General features: G+C 37.6%; 1 protein-coding gene across 1 annotated transcript in view; it reads right to left on the bottom strand.

Annotated features, from left to right (window-relative positions):
• PTGFR (prostaglandin F receptor) overlaps positions 1 to 25,286 on the bottom strand; it is a 58,413-nt gene extending 33,127 nt beyond the window's left edge. Inside the window, exon 1 of the mRNA XM_052638016.1 lies at positions 24,489 to 25,286. Within this exon, the coding sequence (XP_052493976.1) occupies positions 24,489 to 25,286 (798 nt within the window). The remainder of the gene's footprint in view (positions 1 to 24,488) is intronic.
• Between the last annotated feature and the right edge of the window lie 280 nt (positions 25,287 to 25,566).

Consider the following 25,566-nt stretch of genomic DNA (forward strand, 5'->3'; position numbering starts at 1 on the left):
TGCAAATGCCCATAGTAGACACTTAGTGACTGTTCTTCAAATCACTACTTTACTAGAGCATCATATGGAATAGTGGTCATCATAATAATCAAAACAATCACACAGCACCTCTCACTGGATGCTTACCAGGTGTCATGTGAAGATTCACAGGTTACTTAATCAGTGATATAGTCAGTACCATTATCCATATTTTACAGAAACTAAAACTGAAGCCCACAAAGATCCTCAATAATTTGCCAAAGGAGATGTGGCTAGTCATAGGTTGGGAATGAATGCTGATCCTTTCTTCCCAGCGACTGAAGCCGAAGAATAGTTAAGCGCTTTGACTTAGAAGGCATAGTCTCTACACAAGTAAGTCAGAATTTGCTGAGGCTTTTTATGGTGGGCTTGTTCTTCTCCTCTGTCTTTAAATACTTTAAGCCCCTGTAGAAAAAGTCTATAAAATAAAATGATATGCCCTGTTGATGTTTCACACAATTTAAATAGTGGGAACTATAGTAATAAAATAAATAGTAAAATAAAAAAATGTTTCTTATTCCAGAATCAAAGCCTGAAAACCCCAAACAAGGGATCTGTTAATGCCTGTGGCTCATGGTCCATCTGACATGGAATATACACTCTCCTAGAAATACATACATACTCATTCTTCACACTGTAGTCACAGACACAGTAATGGTTGAATGTTTCTCTTTTGTAGTCAAATTATTAGTAGGGTGTTACAAAACTGATGTCTCTAGAGTCAAGAAACAGAAAATCACTTGTAACTAAAGCATGGAGTTATGAAATCTGTGTGTATGTGTGTAGCTCTGTAAAACTAAAACCAAAAAAATAAACCATAATAAAGGGAATCAAAAAAGAGTCAAACAACCTCATCTCAAAAGCAAAACAGGATGGATAATTGCATATTTTCAGCCAAACAAATGATCATCAAAATGCCTTTTGGTAGGTCAGTAGAGAAGACATACTGAGATCACTGACCAAGTAGAACAGATAAGATACAACTAACTTTTTTCTTTAAAATTTTTGCCACACAATATAACTGCACATTAAGCCTTAAAAAGAATTGTTTTCAAAATATTTCCTTTGTTACTCACAAGCTAAATAGTGATTTCTTATTTGCCTTATCTCCCAACATAAGTTCTAGAAAAGTATTCATTACACATATTTCAAATGAAATTTTTCAGACAACTTTCTGCTATATTCCTGCTCTGTTGTAATCTATCCTCTACATTGCAGCCAAAGTTATCTTTTAAAATCATACATCAGATCATATCTTTATCTTGTTAAGAAAGCATTTCAACCAAATTTAATCCAAACTCACAGTGACCGAAAACATCCTCGATAATCAAAGGTCCTCAACAATCAAAGGTCCCCGACAATCTGACCCTTGCCTTCCTCTCCATCCTCAAATCCTGCCACCCTCATCTGTGCACCCCTTGTTTCAGTTAATGGCCTTTGCTCTGTTTCTCATTACAAGAAGTTCATCCTCACTGTTAACTTTTTTGTGCCGGTTGTTCCCACTACCCGACCACCCTGCCAGTATATCTTCTTGTGGTGGGCCTCTTTTTGTCATCCAGGGTTAACCTCATCATGAGGCCTTTCCTGACCACCCTACATAAAAGAGCCCTAGACCCACTCTGAGTAACAGCTATAACTTCTATACGAAGTTATTCTGTTAATTTCCTTGGTTACTTTTCTCTTTCTCTCTGTTTCTCTCTCTCTATCTCTCTGTCTCTGTATCTCTCTGTCCAAACAGTCCCTACCCCTGGCAGCCACCACCGTTAGAAAAATGGAACCTCCATGAAAAAGGGAATATTGCCTGTCTTGTCCAGCACCATGGGCTTCCCTGGTAGCTCAGCTGGTAAAGAATCCTCCTTCAATGCGGGAGATCTGGGTTCAATCCCTGGGTTGAGAAGATCCCCTGGAAAAGAGAAAGTCTATCCACTCCAGTATCCTAGCCTGGAGAATCCCATGGACTGCACAGTTCACAGAGTCATAAAGAGCAGGACATGACTGAGCGACTTTCACTTCACTGTCCAGCACCATAGTCCTAGAAGACAGAACAATGCCTGACACGTGGAAGGCTCTAAGAAAAATATTTGCTGAATAAATGAACATTTCTAAACATATTATATTTATTGATGCACTTTAATTGTTTTTAATAGTGAATTTTCACTAAGGCCCTATCTTCAACTGTCTAAAAACCAAGGACGATGGCTTCCTCCAACTGCAAATATGCCTGGCTATGACTGACTGCAAAACATTTGGAATAAACAGGCTGTTCAGTGAGAGATGAACACATTTTCAAGATAAAAGTTTGTTTTGTAGTAATCAAAATTCTGAAACTGGCTCCTCATGGAACTCTCTGGTTTTAATCAAGCCTCACTGGTCCCTCCAAACATTCAGCAAAGACAGTCTCCTCTGGTTTCCACTTTCAATAGTGGAAGAGGAGAGAAAAACACTTCTCAATAGGAAAAAAAAAAAAAAAACTGTACATTATCCAGGGTACTTTGATATTTAATAGCAACTAACAGAGCTGCCATTATTTTTTTAAATTTACCCAGATAAATTAGGACCATTTAGGTTGAGGACAGCAGAGAAAGCTAAGGACATCATCAGTGCTCTGGAAGGGAGAAGAGAAGCAATTGTTTTTCCAATTATTGAAGGCAGACTTGTTAGCATATTTGTTCAAAGATTTACTCCCAGTCAGGCCTATGTCAGGATAACAGTGGAGTACCAAAATAATCCTCCTTTTTGTCCTGTTCACCTTTTTCTACAAATCACAACCTGATCAGTGTCTTTCAGCTGTCTTCATATCAGAGCTCTTATCTGTGAATCTTGACTTAATCTGAAGATATTTTAACTAAACTTTGCCTTGTAACATATGTCCAATGATGTTACAACTGCTCATGATGCTAAATGCAAGTAACATCCAGCCTTATATGATTGGATTCTTTGGGGAAACCTTCTGAACATAGAGAATTATATTTTCCTTGTATTAGGAAACATTTAACTGAAAAGGCAATAGGGATTCAGTGCACTAACATCTGTAATGCCTGCCACCATGAAATTAAAAGACAATCTTGCTCCTTGGAAGGAAAGTGACGACAAACCTAGATAGCGTATTAAAAAACAGAGACACCACTTTGCCAACAAAGGTCCATATAGTCAAAGCTATGGTTTTTTTCTCAGTGGTCATGTATGGATGTGAGAGTTGGACCATAAAAAAGGTTGAGCGCTGAAGAATTGATGCTTTCAAATTGTGATGCTGAAGAAAACTCTTGAGAGTCCTTTGGACTACAAGGAGATCAAACCAGTCAATCCTAAAAGAAATTAACCCTGAATATTCATTGGAAGGACTGAAGCTGAAGCCCCAATACTTTGGCCACCTGATGCAAAGAATCAACTGCTGGAAAAGACCCTGATCCTGGGAAACACTGAAAGCAAAAGGAGAAGGGGGCAGCAAAGGATGAGATGGTTAGATAGCTTCACCAACTCAATGATCACAAATCTGAGCAAACTCTAGGAGATAGTGGAGGACAGAGGAGCCTGGCATGCTGCAGTCCACGGGGTTGCAAAGAGTCAGGCAGGACTTACTGACTGCACAACAACAACAATAAACATTTGTAAAATGCTAAGAGCGTTGTCTGGCATATGTCAGGAGCTATAGATGAGGAGTTTTAATTAATTAATTTTTACACTACAAAACAAAATCTCTAGGCAAAAACTTTACATTTAAAATGATCACAGTGATTACCGTTTCCAGTTATATTTCATGGAGAAGGAAATGGCAACCTACTCCAGTATTCTTGCCTAGAAAATCACACAGACAGAGGAGCCTGGCTGTCGATAGTCCATGGGGTCACAAAGAGTCAGACACGACTGAGCGACTAACACTTTCACTTCAAAACTAACATTTAAAAATAAAATCCTTAGGTGACATCATATGAATTTAATAACCATCATTACAAGGATGCTGTTTCATTCACTAATTTCATTTGTGATGAAAAGATTCTAAGAGATGAGCTGCATTTTCCTTGAACCTCTGCAAGTAGTGTACCAGGCACTGCAGGATAAATAGAGTAGAAAAATACAGCCTCAACTATGTCATCAGGGGCTGCTTGTTTGTTTGCGAGATTAGACAGTCACAAGACAAGTAGTGCAAATTTACAACTATATAGAAATTTGATGCTATACTTTCCCCATAGAAAGAGAGATAAATATGGGCTATAATAATCAGGATAGGTCATGAAGAAAATTATTACAGATATAAAAAACAAATCAAGACTTCCAGAACTGTAATTCTCTAATAAAAAGAAAATCAGATTTGCATCAGTGTAACATGTTATAACAACATATTCTCCTAGAAAGATGATCTTTAGCCAACAGCCACATATACATTTCATTATACTTCATGCTAAACCATGCAATCTGGACATTTTAGTTATGAAATTTAGATTTTCTTTAATAAATTTTGGAAGGAAAATTACATTACTTGATCAACATTTGTATGTGAGCATTCTGATTTGGGGCTTCCCTGCCAAAGCCTTTGACTGTGTGGATCACAATAAACTGGAAAATTCTGAAAGAGATGGGAATACCAGAGCACCTGACCTGCCTCTTGAGAAATCTGTATGCCGGTCAGGAAGCAACAGTTAGAACTGGACATGGAACAACAGACTGGTTCCAAATAGGAAAAGGAGTGCGTCAAGGTTGTATATTGTAACCCTGCTTATTTAACTTATATGCAAAGTACATCATAAGAAACGCTGGACTGGAAGAAACACAAGCTGGAATCAAGATTGCCAGGAGAAATATCAATAACCTCAGATATGCAGATGACACCACCCTTATGGCAGAAAGTGAAGAGGAACTAAAAAGCCTCTTGATGAAAGTGAAAGAGGAGTGAAAAAGTTGGCTTAAAGCTCAACATTCGGAAAATGAAGATCATGGCATCCAGTCTCATCACTTCATGGGAAATCGATGGGGAAACAGTGGAAACAGTGTCAGACTTTATTTTCTTGGGCTCCAAAATCACTGCACATGGTGACTGCAGCCATGAAATTAAAAGACGCTTACTCCTTGGAAGGAAAGTTATGACCTACCTAGATAGCATATTCAAAAGCAGAGACATTACTTTGCCAACAAAGGTCCATCTAGTCAAGGCTATGGTTTTTCCTGTGGTCATGTATGGATGTGAGAGTTGGACTTTGAAGAAAGCTGAGCACCGAAAAATTGATGCTTTTGAAGTGTGGTGTTGGAGAAGACTCTTGAGAGTCCCTTGGACTGCAAGGAGATCCAACCAGTCCATTCTGAAGGAGATCAGCCCTGGGATTTCTTTGGAGAGAATAATGCTAAAGCTGAAACTCCAGTACTTTGGCCACCTCATGCGAAGAGTTGACTCATTGGAAAAGACTTTGATGCTGGGAGGGATTGGGGGCAGGAGGAGAAGGGGACGACAGAGGATGAGATGGCTGGATGGCATCACTGACTCGATGGACGTGAGTCTGAGTGAACTCCAGGAGTTGTTGATGGGCAGGGAGGCCTGGTGTGCTGCGATTCATGGGGTCGCAAAGAGTCAGACACGACTGAGCGACTGAACTGAACTGAACTGATAGCTCAGTTGGTATACAACCCGCTTGCAATGCAGGAGACCTGGTTCGATTCCTCAGTCAGGAAGATCTGCTGAAGAAGGGATAGGCTACCCACTCCAGTATTGTTGGGCTTCCCTTGTGGCTCAGCTATTAAAGAACCCACCTATAGTGTGGGAGACCTGGGTTTGATCCCTGGGTAGGGAAGATCCCCTGGAAAAAGGTCCTGATTTTAATTATGAAAGCATTATTTAATGATACATATTCACCTGTTCTTAAAGTCATGCTAGCACATTAATTTCTCCCTCCCCTCCTCAAGCTGGGGGTAGGTCTGTCTCTGAACAAGGAGGCCTAAGACCAAACTTCTCCCTCTACCCACTGCAAAGAAGGCTCTTGTTTCCCACAGATCCCAGTGGCCTTCATGGACAGGAAAAATGAGGCTAATTCCAAAATACAGACCTTTATCCTTCAAACTGAAATATTTTTGTTTTGGCTGTGGGGGAGGGGTGAGGGGCATTGGACCAAGAAACCCCTCTGGACTCATTAGGTTCTATTACTTTGCTTAGACATGAATATACAGGTCATCCTTCAGAAATCACTTTGATGCATGAATTTTAATTGCTTGTTTGCTTGTCTCATTATCCTGTTTAGCATATAAATAATCTCTGGACAATTTGAACTGATGTGTATTTGAGTTTTCAGCAGCTATGTAAAACAAAGCAAGAAGTCCAAGAGAAAGGTGACACCAATACCATGGTTAAGCTTACATCATTTCATACTCAAAGCAGATATTCAAGACAAGGGCACTGACACAGGTAAACCAGGTTATTCATTCATCTTAACAGCCAAATATAAAATGGCTTGCTAAATCAACCATGAAATCCACATCAATATAAAACCATAGAAAAAAGCAGAGTAGCTTTTGCATTCCTACCATTTATCTTAGACAGACCTAAAGCGGGCAATGAGAAGGTCAACAGCACACAATGGAAATTACACCTAGACAGACTGCTGTCTTCTCTACCATTCAGGAGAGCTTTTAGTTCTGGCATCCATAATCACAGGTCAGCCTGCTATGAGCCAAGAGAGATGTACTAAAAAGGCAAAGATCTCCTCCAAATGCCATGCATTTTAAACTGCCTGGTTTTTTGTTTGTTTTTGACTGAAAACAGCAATTTTTTTTTAATTGGAGGCTAATTACTTTACAATATTGTATTGGTTTTGCCATACACTGACATGAATCTGCCATGGGTGTACATGTGTTTCCCATCCTGAACCCCCCTCCCAACTCACTCCCCATCCCATCCCTCTGGGTCATCCCAGTGCACCAGCCCTGAGCACTCTGTCTCATGCATCGAACCTGGACTGGCAATTCATTACACATATGATAATATACACGTTTTAATGCCATTCTCCCAAATCAGCCCACCCTCGCCCTCTCCCACATAGTCCAAAAGACTGTTCTATACATCTGTGTCTCTTTTGCTCTCTCACATACAGGGTTATCGCTCAGTTAGTTCAGTTCAGTTCAGTTGAGTCGCTCAGTCATGTCTGACTCTTTGCGACCCCATGAATCGCAGCACACCAGGCCTCCCTGTTCATCACCAACTCCCAGAGTTCACTCAAACTCATGTCCATCGAGCCGGTGATGCCAGCCATCTCATCCTCTGTCATCCCCTTCTCCTCCTGCCCCCAATCCCTCCCAGCATCAGAGTCTTTTCCTATGAGTCAACTCTTCACATCAGGTAGCCAAAGTATTGGAGTTTCAGATTTAGCATCAGTTCTTCCAATGAACACCCAGGACTGATCTCCTTCAGAATGGACTGGTTGGATCTCCTTGCAGTCCAAGGGACTCTCAAGAGTCTTCTCCAACACCACACTTCAAAAGCATCAATTCTTTGGCGCTCAGCTTTCTTCACAGTCCAACTCTCACATCCATACATGACCACAGGAAAAACCATAGCCTTGACTAGACAGACCTTTGTTGGCAAAAGTGCTTTTGCATATGCTATCTAGGTTGGTCGTAACTTTCCTTCCAAGGAGTAAGCATCTTTTAATTTCATGGCTGCAATCACCATCTGATTTTGGAGCCCCCAAAAATAAAGTCTGACACTGTTTCCACTGTTTCCCCACCTATTTCCCATGAAGTGATGGGACCAGATGCCATGATCTTAGTTTTCTGAATGTTGAGATCATTACCATCTTTCTAAATTCCATACATATGCGTTAGTATACTGTATTGGTATTTTTCTTTCTGGCTTACTTCACTCTGTATAATCAGCTCCAGTTTCATCCACCTCATTAGAACTGATTCAAATGTATTCTTTTTAATGGCTGAGTAATAGTCCATTGTGTATATGTACCACAGCTTTCTTATCTATTCATCTGCTGATGGATATCTAGGTTGCTTCCATGTCCTGGCTATTATAAACAGTGCTGCGATGAACACTGGGGTACATGTGTCTCTTTCAATTCTGGTTTCCTCGGTGTGTATGCCCAGCAGTGGGATTGCTGGGTCATAAGGCAGTTCTATTTCCAGTTTTTTAAGGAATCTCCACACTGTTCTCCATAGTGGCTGTACTAGTTTGCATTCCCACCAACAGTGTAAGAGGGTTCCCTTTTCTCCACACCCTCTCCAGCATTTATTGCTTGTAGACTTTTGGATCACAGCCATTCTGACTGGTGTGAAATGGTACCTCATCGTGGTTTTGATTTGCATTTCTCTGATTAGTGATGCTGAGCATCTTTTCATGTGTTTGTTAGCCATCCGTATGTCTTCTTTGGAGAAATGTCTGTTTAGTTCTTTGGCCCACTGTTTGATTGGGTCGTTTATTTTTCTGGAATTGAGCTGCATAAGTTGCTTGTGTATTTTTGAGATTAGTTGTTTGTCAGTTGCTTCATTTGCTATTACTTTCTCCCAGTCTTTTCACTTTGCTTATAGTTTCCTTTGTTGTGCAGAAGTTTTTAATTTTAATTAGGTCCCATTTGTTTATTTTTGCTTTTATTTCCAATATTCTGGGAGGTGGGTCATAGAGGATCCTGCTGTGATTTATGTTGGAGAGTGTTTTGCCTATGTTTTCCTCTAGGAGTTTTATAGTTTCTGGTCTTACATTTAAATCTTTAATCCATTTTGAGTTTGTTTTGTGTATGGTATTAGCAAGTGTTCTAGTTTCATTGTTTTACAAGTGGTTGACTAGTTTTCCCAGCACCACTTGTTAAAGAGACTGTCTTTTCTCCATTGTATACCCTTGCCTCCTTTGTCAAAGATAAGTTGTCCATAGGTGCATGGATTTATCTCTGGGCTTTCTACTTTGTTCCATTGATCTATATTTATGTCTTTGTGTCAGTACCATACTGTCTTGTCATTGTTGAGTGCTAAGTCATGTCCGACTCTTTGCAACTCCATGGACTGTAGCTCGCTAGGTTCCTCTGTACATGGAATTCTCCAGGCAAGAATATCGGAGTAGGTAGCTATTCCATTCTCCAGCGGACCGCCCCAACCCAGGGATCAAATCTGGGTGTCCCACATTGACAGGTTGACTCTATACCATCTGAGCCTCCAGGAAAGACCCAAGGTCCACTGTAGTCTGCAGCAAATTTGTGGGATGAGGCAGAACTGACCTACTTTCTACACTGGAAATTAGCCATGCTCTTTCCTTCACTGACCTGCTCCCCTTCTGATTTAACTTCATACTCCCCAAATTATCAGAACTAAAGCATCCACCAGAATACGGACCACAGAAAACACAAAAATTTACTCCCCATGTTGTATTTTTTTCAATATCAGAACTCTAGCACCCAACCAAGAGTTACTGGAGGCATGACAGAAAGAGAAAGAAAACTTCTTATTCTGTTTGAATGTTATGATGATGCTATATTCCATTAATAAGAATGGCATGAAAAGATTCTTAGACTATTCCAATAGCAAATGCACAAACAAAATCCAAAACAGTCAAAAAGTCTATTGCTATCATTGCACTAATAAAGCTCACCTTCAGTATAAGATAAATAATTTAAAGCAAAATGTTTTTAAAGGGTGAGGGAAGATTGCTTTATATTTATAAAAGGAATAATTTAAACAAAGATATAAAGACATGAATTAACCCCTGATGACATTACACTGAAATCTAAATCTTTGAAATCCAGTGAAAACCATTAGAAATACAAACTAACAAAACATAAATATAATGAAATTCTAAGTTCTCATACATATTATTTGACAGAGCAACTAGAAAGAGAAATAAGAAAAAAAGATTCTACAATAATTTGATATAATAGCTGTATATTGAAATTTGTAACAAAAAATAGTATAAATTCTTTTCAAATGCCCATGGATATTTATAAAATCTGATAATAAAAGCTTAAGTAACTTGAAAACAGTAAGATTTATAAATTGATATAAGACACTTTTAAACTATTAAACAATCCTCTGGGAAGACTAACTTAAAAAGAAAAATTTCAAAAAAAATTCATAAAATAAACACATATATAAATGTATATATCCATATTTGTATATGTATAATATATATATTAGTAGAGAAGAATATTAATAAGCAAATTCTCAGTACAAAAATTGGCTACTAAATTTATACTTTCAAAAATTGATTAAATTATACTAAAATGTACCAATATTGGATCAAAAAAAGTATGAACCTCAAACCAATAGACAGAAAAAACTAAAACTTTATGAAAATAATACTGAAATGATTCCATATCATCACAAAACAGCTAACATCCAAGTTATTTCAATTATTCCAGAACACAGAAAAAATTTTTCCTACTCTTGTTGAAAACTAACGTAATTCTAGTATTAAAAGCAAAAGAATAAAACAAATGAAAATTATGGACCAATAAAACTTTTATAAACACAAAAACATGCATGAAAGACCTCTCCAAAAATATATACAAATACCACCATGCACATGAATAAAGTGTTCAACATTATTAGTCTTTGTGTGTGTTAGTCGCTTAGTTGTGTCCAACTCTTTGTGACCCTATGGACTGTAGCCCACCAGACTCCTCTGTCCATGGAATTCTCCAGCAAGAATGCTGAGGTGGGTAGCCATTCCCTTCTCCAGGGGATCTTCCCATGAGACTGAACCCATGTCTCCTGCATAGCGCTACCCAGGAAGCCCTTCATTAGCCTTTAAGGAAATGCAAATCAAAATTAGAAATGACTTACCATATCAACTAGACAGCCATAATACAAAATGTTTTAATAACATAAGTGTTGGCAAAAATGTGGAGATACTAGAACCCTCATACGTTGTTGACAGGAAAGTAAAATGGTACACCATGTGGAAAAGAGTTTACTGTTTCCTCAAAAACTTAAACATAGAATTACCATATGACCTAGCAATTCCACTCCTAAGTATAAACTCTAAAGAACTGAAAATAAATGTTCAAACAAAAATTTGTTCACAAATGTTCATAGCAGCTCTATTCCCAACAACCGTAAAATGGAAACAATCCAAACGTCCATCAACTAATGAACAGATAAACAAAATGTGGTCCATTTATCTGAATGAAAATTATTCAGCCAAAAATGGAATAATGTATTGATACATACCATTATATGGAAGAACTGTGAAAAAGTTATGGTAAGTGAAATAAGCCAGATACTAAAGGTATAAGCTTCCATTTACATAAACTATCAAGAATAGGCAAATTCATAAAGACAGAAGAGACAGTAGTGGTTGCCAGGGATCACAAAGAATGGGAAACGGGAAAATGATTGCTTAATGGGTATTGGGTCTTTTTTAAGGGGGAAATTAAAATTTTCTGGACAAGACAGGGATAATGGTTGCAGAGTACTGTGAATGTACTAAATGTCACTGAATTGTATCTTTTAAAGTCAAAATAGTGAATTTTATACTATATGAATACTGTCACAGTAAAAATGAAAAATAAATGTATCAAGATCGGTACTTTCTTATACAATGATATGAAAAATAAAATAAAATAATAAAACAAAAAGATTGTATTATTATGATAGGAAAACATTTTAAAATCTTAGGATAAAAATGATGTGAAGCACTGTTATGAAGAAACTACAGAATTATTATTCAAAACATGATTATGATCATGAAAGGAAATACTCTTATACTGTAATTGATAAACTGAACAGAAGTGTAAATAAAATGTGAAGAAAAGTTAAAGTTAGGTCAGTAAGATGAAATAAGGGTATAGAATGATTCAAACACATTTAAGAATTGCATGTATAATAAAGGTAAAAATTTAAAACAGTTGCAGAAAGATGATTTAATAAATGATTTGGGATAACAAGCTAACCATTCAAAATGAAAAAAAAATGTCATGCTATTAACTTGCAAATTAAACCAACATAAAATTTAAATGTATTTAAAAAAAGAAGAAAAACTGAAAATGCGAAAGTGCTAGGAGAAATGAATACCAATATCATCTTCGCCAGAGAAAGTACTTCTTAACATGAAACAGAAAGCAGTAACTATAAAAAACTTATTGACTCATTCCCTACTTATAACGAAAATACTAAATTAAAAAGCTAGCAATGAACATGGAAAAACAACTGCTTTTGTAACAACTGATTTTATAAATATTTTTACATATCAGCATTATCTAATCTTTGTCATCCAAAGACTTCTTGAAAATCATTTACAGATAACCATACCTTCACAAAAGAAAGGAGATAATGCCCAATAACCTAAGAAAAAAGCTCACTCTGTTAATCAAGGAACTTAACTAGTATGTATTCTGTTTCTGATGAGTAAAAGGATGCACCCAGTATGCTAACGGTGTTTATCTCTGGGTAATGAGACTTGAACGATGTTTTTAAATTTTAATTTGTACTTTACTTTCTTACAATCAAATTTTATGGTTGAGGAAAACCTTGCCTTTTTAGAATAGCTTGAGGGAATATAAGACATATAAGTCAATATTCCTCAATAAGGAGAAGATGCCCATGGAAACAAAGGGAGGTCTTTTCTTTCCTGCAGAGTTCCTACAACAGGAGAGCACCTCTCCACCCTCACACCCATATAAGCCAGTCTTCTGCTGCCTTCACTGCCTCTTCCCTGCTCCTCTCCCCATCCCGTATTCTATCTCTCTGTCATTCACGTGGTTTTTATTTTCCTTGTTTTCTGGTCCCCTGTCATGAACATAAATGCAGGAAGCAAAATAAGGAAAGACGCAACCATAGTAATAACAATAACAATTACTGTTGCTGCTGCTTGAAGTGAAAGTCACTCAGTCATGTCCGACTCTTGTGACTCCATGGACTGTACAGTCCATGGAAGTCTCCAGGCCAGAATACTCGAGTGGGTAACCTTTCCCTTCTCCAGGGGATTTTCCCAAGCCAGGGATCAAAGCCAGGTCTCCCTCATTGCAGGAGGATTCTTTACCAGCTGCTGCTTTTAATACTAATGCACATTTGGGCCCAGAGGCTCCTCCACTATTGCTAAAGCAATTAACCCTCTGCGTGCTCCCAGGCAGGGCCAGAAAAATACAAATAGTTATTTTTATGTCTATTAAACAAAGAAAAAGAAGGAAAAGGAGGATGAACATACGAGAGATTGGAGGAGCAAGTACAAAGCTCATAGATAAACTGAAGAAGCTAGAAAGTATGATTTCTAGAATTTGGCTCAGGAATATTTTCCCAGGTCATGTCTTTATCTCCATGCTTTACTCTTCACCTAGAGAGATACCCAGCATTTTGCTCAACAAAAAGCTGCTGAAAGAATAAATCAGTGAATAAGTTAACAAGTAGATTGAAGCATAAATGATTTAATTTCCTTCATTTATATTTTTTAATGTTCACAGCAATTTGTTTTTCTTTATTTTAAGTCCCTGCTAACACTTTCTTAACCTAACTTCTTAGAAAGAGTTAATTGCTTTTGTAATGCTTCCACCAACATTTATTTCTCTTCTATAACCTGAGTCACTTTCCTTATCAAAAGATAATCTAAAAATACTAATTTGAATTATTAAATTTTTATTATCTGATTCAACTTTTCTGCTAGACATATTTTACTTGAAAAATCACCTAGCTTTTAATATTAATTTATTACTGCTGTACTCTAATCTGTAATCTTGTTCAGTACAGTAAACTGCTGTACTCTAATCTTGTTTAAGCCTGTTCCAAATACTAAAGAGTTTCTTATTTGTACACTTTTATATCTCTAGTAATTATATACATTATTATCTCTTTCCTGTTGTACATTACAATTTACATCACTTGACTTTGGATCACATTTTTTCCAGTAATTTTCTTTGTAAATGATATGCTATAGGTATAAGTTACCAAAACAGTCTCATCCACTACATTCATAACAGAATACCTGCTATTCTTTCCGCCATAGTCTTTTTTTTTTTTTCAAGCAAAAGCATGTATTTGGTTATCCATTTTAAATACAGCAGAGGGATAGTTAGGGGGTCCAAACTTGACTGCACCTGCTATTGTATCTGCTATTTTATTCTAACATAAAGTATAATCAAATATCTCCATATCTCAATTTCTATATATGTCCTCCATTTTTCTTTTCTATAAATACTATTAATTAAGGCCATAGATATCATTACCAATTAGATCACAGAGATTGTTATTCTGCATTTAGAATACTGCCTGGCACCTGGTAGCACTCAATAAACATTTGTCAAATAAGTAAACAAATAATTCCTTGTGGACCACCAATTTGAGGGTAACAGCTTCCTGCTATAGCACCCTTATTCATTTAACAACTAATTAAAAAGTGCCTTTGATCATCTTGTTGACAAATGATCTTTTGTTGGCTTTTACTGGTCGGCAGCATTAATATTTAACAGTAACAGCAACCATAATGATAACAGCATAGTAACTGAAGCAAATGGTATTTCCTCGGCCAGGCACTATATTAACTTGGGGGTGGTTCAGTCGATAAGCCGTGTCCAACTCTTGTGACCCCATGGACTATAACCCAACAGGCTCTTCTATCCATGGTATTTACCAGGGAAGCATAGTGGAGTGGGTTGCCATTTCCTTCTCCAGAGGATCTTCCCAACCCAGGTTCTGAACCCATGGACCCATGTCACTTGCTTTGCAGGAGGATTATTTTACCGTGGAGTCACCAGGGAAGCCCAATTATTTTAATTTACATATATTAATTTATTTAGTCCTCAAAAACAACTCAATGAAGTGATACTATCACTGTACCTATTTTACATATGAAGAAACTGAGGCACAGAGTGGTTAAGGACACATAGAAAGTGGAAGAAATAGGACTTGAACCCAGACTCTTAACCATTACATGATAATGACTCTCCAAGACCTAGTATTTTAATTTTTAGGGTGTATCTTTTACTCCAACTAAGTTATAAGTTCTTCAAGTAAAGAGCTTAATCTTTTACCTCCTGGAATCAGTCACAGCCCCAAGAGAAGTGCCTTATATGTAACAGGCTCAATAATTTTTTGCTAATTTTAGCACTGATCAATAATGTATAAGTTAATATCTAATAAGTTATACTATAATAATAAAAATTTGAATTCAAATAAGATGGGAAAGATTAGCACGAAACATCTTTACTTCTGGTACGGCAGTGAAATGAGGCAGAATAATCTGGTGAAATTGTCCAGGAACATTCTCTGTAACTATGAACTCCCTCTGTTCCTTTCTAATGTAACCAAATCTTCTCAACAGAGGAAAAACGGAAAACATCTGAACTAAACACAGATGATTATTTCTAATTGAGATGGGGGGTGGTAATGACAGCAAAAGATTTTTGAGGATTTGGGGATTGTGTTGAGCACACTATGTACCAATCACCATGTTATGAGACTGTAAATAGGGCAGATCATACCTGATAGTACTTGTCAATAAGTACTATTATCATAATCAGTTCACAGATGTACAAAATTGTCTTAGAGTAACTACAGGTCACAGCTAAGAGATGGTAGGGTTGGGACCTGGCCTATGCTTAAGTAACTAGAGTATTCTAAAAGGAAGGTTTGACTGGGGATTATGCACCAAAATCTAAAACCACGGAACAACAGACTGGTTCCAAACTGGGAAAGGAGTACGTCAAGGCTGTATATTGTCACCTTGCTCATTTAACTTATATTCAGAGTACATCATGTGAAATGCCAGGCTGGACAAAGCACAAGCTGGAATCAAGGTTGCCGAGAGACATATCAATAACCTCAGATATGCAGATGACACAGCCCTTATGGCAGAAAGTGAAGAACAACTAAAGAGCCTCCTGATGAAAGTGAAAGAGGAGAGTGAAAAGGCTGGCTTAAAACTCAACATTCAGAAAACTAAGATCATGGCATCTGGTCCCATCACCTCATGGCAAATAGATGGGAAAACAATGGAAACAATGAGAGACTTTATTTTGGGGCTCCAAAATCACTGCAGATGGTGACTGCAGCCATGAACTTAAAAGATGCTTGTTCTTTAGAAGAAAAGCTATAACCAACCTAGATAGCATATTAAAAAGCAGAGACATCACTTTGCCAACAAAGGTCTGTCTGGTCAAAGCTATGGTTCTTCCAGTAGTCATGCATGGATGTGAGAGCTGGACTATAAAGAAAGCTGAGCACTGAAGAATTGATGATTTTGAACTGTGGTGTAGGAGAAGACTCTTGAGAGTCCCTTGGACTGCAAGGAGATCCAACCACTCAATCCTAAAGGAAATCAGTCCTGAATAATCACGGGAAGGACTGATGCTGAAGCTGAAATTCTAATACTCTGGCCACCTGATGGGAAGAACTGACTCACTGGAAAAGACCCTGATACTGGGGAAGATTGAGGGCAGGAGGAGAAGGGGATGACAGAAGATGAGATGGTTGGATGGCATCACCAACTTGATGGTTTGCACAAGTTCTGGGAGATGGGGATGGACAGGGAAGCCTGGCATGCTGCAGTCCATGGGGTCACAAAGAGTCAGACACAACTGAGCGACTGAACTGAACTGACTGACTAAAATCTAAAATGATTCCTTTTACATAATCCAATTGTCTCTGTCTCCCCTGCCATCACACCAAGCCACACTTCACTTTGGCATTTCACTGTCTGAATTTAATTTGGGGAGTGAGAAAAACCACCTCCCTGTCTGGATAAAGCCACAACTGTACCAACTCCTCTGTGGCATCACCATCCTGACACCTAGCACTGACAAATTTACCCAAACTTTGAAAGGTAATATTTGCAAATATCAAAAGGCAAATTTCTCCTATTGAAGGAAATTCTCTCTGAATACAGTTAAATGGCATTGATAGACCAGGTAAAGTCTGATATGGCTATGAATGTCTTCCAAAGCAAATATAAATGAAATGCATTTTATACACCTCCTGTAAGGATAAGACTAAGCAAATAAAGTTAGAACTGGCAACCCAAAGAGATTCAGGGCACATCAACATCTTGAACAGTGCTTCAAATGTTTTTGGGCTTAACTTAAAACTCCAAAGCACATCAAGGCAGAAGACTTTCAGATCCATGATGGTATAAATTTAATCCACATGTGTCTGATTCATTTACACTTGAAGCATTCAAGTAATGTTTTGTAAATGCTGTCTCAATGTCTATGAGATCTCTGGGCATTTTGTGTCTTTCTCCTTAAAACACAGGAAATCATACTTTGGCAAAAGTAAATAAACTTAAAATACCAAAGTATTACAGACCACCATGCACAACTAAATCAACAGGCTTTTGTGTAAATTCTCAGTCCAGCAGTGTCTTTTTTAAATTAGATTGACTTTTGCTGGTCCAATTTTATACCATTCATTTCCATGAAGGGAGATGTTATACTCAAATATGAGTTCGATTCCAAAGGCCTATAGACAGCTCAATAGATTTACCAAATCACACTGTAAACCTATGTGTAATATACTTTATGTTGAGATAACATGTAAATAAACAGACTTCTAGAAGAAGGTCCTAAGCCAGATTCTGTGGGAAACAGACTTTGAGACAGTGATCTGCATGCAGAAATTCTTCTGAAGGGTGTGAGGCAATGAGGAAAGCAGGATTTGGCAAAAGGAGGCGCAGAGCTGGGATGCAGTTACAAGCTCTAAAGTGCATAGGACCCTTCAGAAATGTCCCACAGGAGGCAAGGGTGTGCTTTAGGTCCCCACACCCACCTGTCACTGTACACAGAATGACCAAAGAGAGAGGGGCACAACCACGGGCAAGGCAGCTCCCTTTGGCTGAGGGTAATTTCCCTGAGGGGAAAACTCACCCCATAGGGGATCCAAGGGGGACACCAGTGTCTACTAAGCAAGGCTGTTGAAGTTTTCTGAGGTCACTGTATACAGAATGACCAAAGAGGGGGGCACAGCCATGGGCAAGGCAGCTCCCTTTGGCTGAGGGTAATTTCCCTGAGAGGAAAACTCACCCCATAGAGGATCCAAGTGGGACACCAGTGTCTACTAAGCAAGGCTGTTGGAGTTTTCTGAGAATTAATCCCCTGTGAATATAAGACCTACTCAGTCTTTCAGTCTGATTAGCAATACAAATTGAGCCATATATTCACTCAGTCAGCTAGCAAAGGCTTGAGGTAAGCAAATTCATTTTTTAGACAAATGTCAACATTTACTATGGAGCTTTTATTTATGACAATGTACAACCAGTGTCTGTAGGTCTTACTCAAAGACATTTTCTCTTCCTGTGTCCTGAAATAATCCCCTCAAAGATAAAACACCAATAAAAAATACATTTTGGAGAAAAAAAATTGTGCATATAGAGAAAAAGGCAGTGTTAAAGATAATAACGGGGCAAAAACAACTTTGAAGAAGTTGTTATCACCCAGCTTTTTCCCTTTGCCTTTGATAATTCACATTTGATACCTGGTTCCTTTTCATTCATTCATTCAATAAACATTGGTTATGACCTACTTCTTGTAGAAACTAAAATATAAACCAGCAAATAGCTCTTAAACACCAAGAACCATTGAGACTAACAGAGGAAACTAACATGTAAACAATGTAATAAGATAATATCAATCCCAGTTTATCTATGAACTTCTTCCAGATTGCTGATGAAATTCCTAAATCCTAGCACCAGACTCAAATTGTAGAATGTTCAGGATTCTCCAGGATGCCAATTCTAATACTCCTGGGAAACCTCTGAACACACTTTCATCTCTCAGACCTCTCCAATCCAAATCTTAATCCACAGTTTTGAAGTATTCCCAAGGCCGACCAATCAAGTCCTGACCCCATCAGCAGACTGAGTCCAAAGTGGAAATGAGAACCACTACCCACTGAGCCCTCGTTTACATTAAATTCATTTAGAAAATACTTATTGGGCCCAGCTCTGTGCCAGCCATTGGTTTTAGAATTGAGGACACAGCAATAAACAAGGTTCCTTCCTTCAGGGAGCTTACATGCTATAGGCAGAAGCCAAACAACAACCAAATAAGCAGATAAGTGTATCCCATGTTATCTGATACTGCTAAATGCTATGAAAGAAAATAAAGCAGAGGAATGGGATAGAGAAGAGAAGGGTTACTTTCTAAGACAGCCAGGTTAGACAACATGATATTTAAGAGAGAAGTCAGGGAAGAGCCACATAGATGTCAGGAGGAGAGTACTCCAGGCAAGAGAACACCAAGGCTTCAGGCTCAGGATGTGTTCCCAAATCTCTTGGAACTGCTCCTCTGCCAGCTCCTATCACTGACCTCACACCACATACCTCATGTCCACCCAAACACAAGAGCAGCCTGAATACCAGTCATAGAAACTATATTTAACTAACTCTAAAATGTGCCTTATCTTCTGGATATGAATTTTGAGCTGCATGTGTCTGAGTTGTTAAAGAATTTCATAAAAGTGGGGTTTCCCTGGTGGTCCAGCGGTTAAGAATCTACCTGCCAGTGCAGGGGATGTGGGTTAGATCCCTGGTCCTGGAAGATTCCACATGCTGAGAGGCAACTAAGCCTGTGAATGACAAGAACTGAGCCTGCACTCTGGAGCCCATGCTCTGCAACAAGAGAAGCCACCACGAGAAGTCCACACACTGCAACTAGAGAGTAGCTCCTGCCCACCACCTCTAGAGAAAGCTTGCGTGTGGCAACAAAGATCAATGCAGTCAAAAATAATAAATGAATAATTTTAAAAGAATTTCATAAAAGTAGAACCCAAGTATTATCAATCCTTTCTCCAAACATCATCATTGCAGCTTCCACCTTCTAAACCAGGGAGCACTCCCACTTCACAAGGGAAACCAGCTAAAATAATTATCAACAATATCACCTCTAAATTAGTAGCAATGCAAGAATAGCCAAAAAGATCTGACATAAAGCTATAAAACAATCCAGCTTGTTTTTAATTTTAAAATGAAACTCATTCAAAGTCCTTTATTTGGTACAGTGAGATCCAATGATGGATTGGTTAATTATTTTTTTAGTTTGGGAAATAATTCAAACAGGTACATATTATATATACATATATTTATACATTTCCACATTTCATTTGAAATATGTAAATGTACATCCATTCACCATCCTTTTGGTGTAGAGCCAGGTAGACAGCACATATACACAGACTGTCATTATACAGTTTTTACACATGATAATGAGGACCAGCCTCTCCAAGAAAGCAATCTTTACTAATAGTCAAAATGTTCTATTCTGTTGTGTTGTTCCACCATTTGCCACTGGCCCTGTAAGAGCTGGTCTTTATGACGCCAATACCTTTAGCAATTCAGTAGAATTCAATTAACCATTCAGTTATTTGATTTATATCTGACAAACATCTTAGTGACCAAATGTTTAACTACATGACTAGAAATACTAGCAGAAGAGTAAAAACCTTAGAAAAATTAAAATCAAACTCTATGTATGAAGGAAAACACACTTCTTGGGTAAACTCACCTATATAAGTTATCATTTTGCTCTTCATATACTTCCCAATTCAAAATGATCCTTCCAGTAAAAGACTGCTAAAGTTGAACTATGTCATAACTCGACAGTTGCTGACTTACGGAACAGATTAAAAATTCCATTTGGTTTCAATATCTGCTAATTAACTTACCTACAGAACTCAGAACCCACATTCTGGTAAATCATTTCCCATCTCTTGACTTCATACTACTTAAGTTACAGTCAACCAGTCAACAAGTATTTATTGCTCTGCCAAACTAGTGAAATAAGTATAGGAATAATAGTAAGTTCTTTTTAGGATTACATAGTCTAGAAATGGAATGTTAAAAAGACTCACTACCTGAAGAAAGACAAAAGTAAAGAATATTAAGGAAAAGTTACTTAGAAGTGCTGCTAAGTGTCTTCTTTTTCCATATCACTCTAGAAACATCAGAAAAATATCTTCAAGGTTTATTTATTAGGAAAAAGTGGTTCACCTAAGATGCATGCAAGACAATTTTATAATGGCCATTTGACTCTCAAAGATTTTTGTATTAACTTGTTGCTAAATGGAATTGTAAGTCAGTCAGTACCTATTGCATTTCCCTGCATTTTTCAGTTGGGATCGTAATTAAATGAATTTATATGAATTAACAATGTTTAAAACTATAAAATTCAGATATTGAAAATTTTTACAGACATTAACAAGTTATACTTGAAGTTAACATTATGATTATGTTTCTAAGTAACAATTCCTGAAAATAAACATATACAGACACACACATACACATATACCCCTCCTTTTGTGGGGGGAAAAATGGGGGAATTTTAGGGCAGTGAAACTATTCTGTATGATACTATGATGGTGGATACATATCAATATACATTTGTTAAAACCCACACACTGTACAGCATGAGGAGAACCCTGATATAAACTGCAAACTTTAGTCAATCATAATGTACCCATATTGGCTCATCAATTGTAACAAATGAACTACATCAACGCAAGATGTTTATAATAAGGATTACTGGGTGTGAATGGATGGAGACATGAGGAGGTATGTAAATTCTGTGCTTTCTACTCATTTTTCTGTAAACCTACAACTACTCAAGAAAAAGAAAATCTATTAAAAGAGATTTCTAACAAACATCATGATCATCTTACCTTTGTATTAAACTCAATCATCAAAATTAATAAAGTATCCCCTTTTTCATCAGCCACTAGTTTTAAAAGTTTTAGAAATTATGCCAAAACTATTGATAAATTTTGATGCAGTAAATCCTGCCAATCCCAGACATCAACACCTGCATTACTCACTTCCTCCTTTCAGTTTATGCATGCACCTGTACCCTTATTCCAGTTTGAGGCTTGAAAAATAACAGTGAACACAGGTCAAAGATTGTCTGCAGATGTTCATTCAAATGACAAATTCAACATTTCATCCTTATCAGGATGAGAGAAGGCACAGTGTAGAGTAGGGCATTGACCTGGAAGATGTCACAATTATAGTGCATCTGTGAGAATTCAGAAGCTCAGTTTCAGAGATATGTTTTAAACATTCAGAAGCTTCTAACATGTAGGGTGCAGAATGATGGCTCGGTCATTAACACCTATGCTGTTCCTCCTGGGCATTCAGAGGATAAAGGAAAAATGGTTCAATAGGGAAATCAGTGTTGGGTATTACTTTGGCATTCCCAAGCCTGGATTTTTCACTCAGGTTCCATTTAGAACTGTCTGAGGGCCTTAACAAAACACGTAAGGCACTTGTTGTAAGTCACAAGTTATAAATCCTTTAGCCAAAACTTGCCATGAAGACCCAAGACTTCACAAGAGAAAGAAACTAGGAATGCAAAGAATGCTTGAAACAACTTAAAACATCAATTCAGCCTGGGGTATCTGTGATAGCCCTACCACCCATCTAATGCAGAAACAATTTTCCACACTAAAAAGCATTTTAGAAGTATTGATGCATTGTGGTCATAAGTGCAGCAATAATTCACAGTTAAATAAAACACAGACCTCAGAAAATGTTTCATAAAAATAAAAGTATATTTCCACTAGGATATATATGCAAGATATTAACTAAATTGTAATATCTATTTTAGCAGTAAAAAAAAAAAAAAAAAAAAAAAACTTCAGGAAAAGAAATTAGAGAAAAACATATATTCAAAATATTCCTGGTGAGGATGAAACTTTGTTACCTTCTATTGCCTGACAGTAGTTAACCTAAAACTCCTATTTTTCAAAGTCAAAAGCCAAAACTAAGTAGAATTTTAAAGGTGACTGATTAGCCCAGTTGTCCAGGGTTACCTGTGTCTCCTTAAGTTCACTACTTCACGGTTTTCAGGCTTTCTCCAGAGCTTCACTTTTACATTTTCTTTAAATATTTTCAGCTACCTCTTTTCTCCTTTTCTTAGCATTCCCTTTCCAACTCTCAAATTAGTCATTTTTACTCAGACTCACTTTTTATTTTAAAAAGCTACTCTATTTCAAAGTTTAAAAGAAAAGGAGAATTATTCTAAGGGAATTCCCTTTGTCAAGTAGCATAAATTAAACTCTCCAAGAATGAACACTGAAGTGATTCCAAATGTTGACAGACTTTTCTCAGCTATTCACGTTCAAACAACTAAACTATGAGCTCAGATAAGACCCCAAGTTGGGTTCACCTAAGGCCTCCTAAATTGACAATAAGCAAGCTTCAACATGTTGACTTGCCATTGACAGATGTAGTCTGTCCTCCACTAGATTGGCCACCTCGGATCAACTCTGGAATACTGTGTAAAAAATACTTAAATGATACAATTCCAGTAGCTAAATTCAAATTGTAAGGAAATAAGAGGTATAGAAATAAAGAAATATTTTAAAAGCAAGAAATCCTTTTGCAGAATAAAATTGACTACCATAGGATCTATCTGCAGCAGCAACTCTCAAGACTTCTGTTCACCAGAACCATCAGGATTGTTTATTAAAGCTCTACTGGCAACAATTCTTAGACAATGAACCCACAGGGGTGTAGAAGAACTGCGTTAAAACAAACAAGAACAAGCGCTTGCATATCACTATGCAAGGTATGACTATGACCTTTGTGTTATGGCTGCCTTTGTCTTAACTCTTTTGCCTTACCTCTACCTGAGTATCACCTGTATTACTACCTTTGAATACTAATCTGTTTCCCACTTGGTAAACAGAAAAAGGAATGGAAATAATCTTCACTGCCATCAGTAGCTACATACACAAAGATGTTTTCTCTTTCATTGTATGTTATCACCTTTTCTATCATACACTGCTGGACAAAGTTATGGCCATACTTATCAATCACAAGTATTTTTTGTCTTCTATTTAGAAGGTCATATAAATGATTTATGTTTGTTGCTAATTCTTTACCCTTAGCCTTCATTTCCAAATAAAAATACCAAGATGTTAAATATAGACGCTGGAAAAAGAGGAAATGAAATGATAAGAGAAGATTCCTTGGCTCTCATATCCCTCCCAGCATTACTATCATCCTGGATTAATGAACTAGAGATTTCTTTACCTGATCTACCCTTCCTTGCCTGATCTACCCATTGAGGTCACCTGCACTATCCAACTATCTCAACTCATCACTTCCCTTTGCAAACTGAAACCTGGTCATTGTGTGTTGAGAAGAAGCCAGTCTATAAATTACAAGCCCACGTGATTTTCTATCAAGACTTATTGGAGTTCATTCCAATATTGCTTATAGTCATTTTTTCACATTTTAGAAACTAATCATATTCAGTATATTAAGACTATCATTTCCGTGAAAATTACTTTATACCACACTGCAATATTTAACACTATGGTTAGAACTGTTTAGTGAGATATTTCTTTTATTTCCAGGCTTGTGGGAAAATAACCATCTGTGTCATAGTTGGCTTAATTCTAGGCCAGAGCTGAGAACTAAAGCAAATTCTGAATAGGAGTAAATTCCAGCACTCAAAAGATGAAACAGCATTGCCCATCAAGACTAACATCTTTGAAAAAGACAACAAACCTTGTATTGAATATGGATTAACTGAAAAAAGCAACAACAACAAAAAATTGTCAAAACCATAGATCCTTACCAGAAATGGACTCCAACAAATGCAGGAAACACACATTATACCCAGAAGCTGGATGACCATTTCAAAGTGATGAGACCTGCCTTGTCTGTGCTGCTGACTTCTAAATTTAACTTTCAAAAGTGAAATTCCTGTGATGGCATTGCAAACAAATGAAACACCCAGGGCTAGGAGCCCCAGAAAAGCAAAAAGTAAAAGATAAAACCTATCTTCCCAGTCTTTGATTTGATCTGTTTTGTAGAAACACCACGTCCTTGAAGCTTGAATTTTATAGTCACGATGCCCAAGGATGGGCAGCAAAGCTACAAAAACAGCAAAAAAGCACACCCCACTCAACATCATTTTAACATGCTTGGTTGTAATTTTTGTAGAGTGAAATATTGGTTTGGTGACTCCAATGCATCGCTCAATGGCCATCAAACTGCCTAGAAAAAGTGGGCACAGACCAGAGAACACCATGCAGATACCAAAAATACTGCAAAGGATATTTGACTTGTCAAAGTAGATCCAGTCTTTATCAGAAGCATACACAAAGACCGCTATAGTTCCATTGATGAGGTGCCCAAAGAAATCTGTGATTACTAGAGCACTAGCCAAAAGCAAAAACGACGACTTGTACTTCTGTCTAAATCTCTGGTATGCCTTCATGAGAATAGCAATGGCAAGGCTGTTCGATAAGATTCCCACTGTCATGAAGATTATTGAAAAAGATATTGAAAGGTCTTCTTCCAGTTGGCAAGTTGTATTTGAAAGGAGCTCAGATGCAGGAGACACTGGCTGTATAGAATTGTTCGTGGACATTGTGGAGATAAGAGCCGGCCACTCAAGTCATCTCCGTCTCAAGAGTTTAGGCTTGCAGTCCAGAGATCTGTAGCATAAAGACAGAGAAATCATGAGCCCTGGAAAACTGCTCATCTGGCATCCCAGCACCCTATGGTGGGAATCAGATTTATCCAGCCTATCAGGAGCCAGGTTGCATCATGCTGAAAACAGCACACATCTGCCTTGGGTTCCACATCTCATTTTCAAGGTAAAGAAGCTACCAGAACTGAGACCTCTTGGTTAACTTCTGTGTCTACTC

The sequence above is a fragment of the Budorcas taxicolor genome, chromosome 3 (assembly GCF_023091745.1).
Source record: "Budorcas taxicolor isolate Tak-1 chromosome 3, Takin1.1, whole genome shotgun sequence".
Taxonomy (NCBI): domain Eukaryota; kingdom Metazoa; phylum Chordata; class Mammalia; order Artiodactyla; family Bovidae; genus Budorcas; species Budorcas taxicolor.